This window comes from Apaloderma vittatum, unplaced genomic scaffold, assembly GCF_000703405.1.
Source record: "Apaloderma vittatum isolate BGI_N311 unplaced genomic scaffold, ASM70340v1 scaffold40880, whole genome shotgun sequence".
NCBI classification, from domain to species: Eukaryota; Metazoa; Chordata; class Aves; order Trogoniformes; family Trogonidae; genus Apaloderma; species Apaloderma vittatum.
In genome coordinates this window covers 813-2,145 of record NW_009693613.1, presented here as the reverse complement: position 1 = coordinate 2,145, position 1,333 = coordinate 813, and the positions used below count along the sequence as shown (strand labels likewise).

General features: G+C 53.2%; 1 protein-coding gene across 1 annotated transcript in view; it reads right to left on the bottom strand.

Annotated features, from left to right (window-relative positions):
• Positions 1 to 827: 827 nt before the first annotated feature.
• LOC104281376 (kelch repeat and BTB domain-containing protein 4-like) overlaps positions 828 to 1,333 on the bottom strand; it is a gene marked incomplete at its 5' end in the record, with an annotated part of 860 nt that continues 354 nt past the window's right edge. The window contains 1 exon segment of the mRNA XM_009879352.1: positions 828 to 1,333. This exon segment is cut by the window's right edge and continues 27 nt beyond it. Within this exon segment, the coding sequence (XP_009877654.1) occupies positions 828 to 1,333 (506 nt within the window).

Genomic DNA, 1,333 nt, shown 5'->3' with positions numbered 1-1,333 from the left:
GGAGACTCCACACCCTCTCTGGGCAGCCTGGGCCAGGGCTCTGTCACCCACACAGGGAAAAAGTTTGTCCTCACGTTTGTGTGGAACCTCCTATGTTCCAGCTTGTACCCGTTGCCCCTTGTCCTGTTATTGGACATCGCTGAGAAGAGCCTGACTCCGTCCTCCTGACACTCCCCCTTGACGTATTTATAAGAATTAATGAGGTCACCCCTCAGTCTCCTCCAAGCTGCAGAGCCTCAGCTCCCTCAGTCTTTTGTCATAAGGGAGATGTTCCATCCCTCCATCATCTCTGTGTCTCTGTGCTGGGCTCTTTCAGTATTTCTGCCAGTTCCTCCCTCTGCAATAGGGACACAGGAATGTTGAAAGGGGGGCATCCCTGGAAGACACAGGGCACATCTAACTCTGTGACTGAAACAACAGCAACATCCAGTCTCCCAGGCAGTTAAAACTACCAGTCTGGGCCAGGGAGGACGTTGGCCATACGTCAGGATTTGTTACTGGTGGATTGGTTTCAGACTGAAGAAGCCATTTGCTGCAGTTTAGTCCTCAAACGCAAGCAGCTTGTCACCAAAGGATCAAAGTAACAGTGTTTAATTCATCTGAAATCTAAGATGCAGCAGTTCAACTTGAACAGTGCTATGGAGAAGAACAGGCCCGCAGCCAGGAAGCCTGAACTTCCTCTGCAAAGGTGCAGAGGACGGGGTCTGTACTGGGTGCTGGGAGCTCATGGTGCCTGGGACTAGTGCTGAGGGTGGTGCTGGGTGCCTCCGAGCCATGTGGCAGAACACCGCTGCTGCTCTTCCTATCACTGGGCCCGTTTTTCCCGCTTAGGCCAGGACAAACTGCAGGTTAGTGAGCAGCACTTTGATGCCACTTGTGACTGTTACAACAGCGGTGGCTGGGTTAAGTTTAAAAGTATTTGCATCACCCTTTTTATAGCGATCGCGAAAGACGTAGATGCTGCCGTTGCAGCTGGCAATTTTCCAGAGGGAAGGGACGGAGCTCCAGGCGTCTGGCAGGCAGAGCCTGGTGAAGCTGTCCAGCAAAGGATTGTAGCACAGCAGGGAATCCCCCTCGGCTACAATGAACACCACATCCTTGTGGACAGCAGCGTGCATGCGCCCCGCAAAAGGCAGCACGTACGGCTTCACCTGGCATCTCTCTGTGTTGGTGTCATAGCACTGAATTAGCCGAGAGGGCTTGGTGAAGAAGTCCAAGTCATTTTCCTCCCCGCCCAGCAGGTAAATGACACCATTAAGGTTTACGCCTGCAGCTCCAGAGACTGCCACTTCCAACTGGCTGGGCTCCGTCCAGACCTTGGCTCGCACTCTGT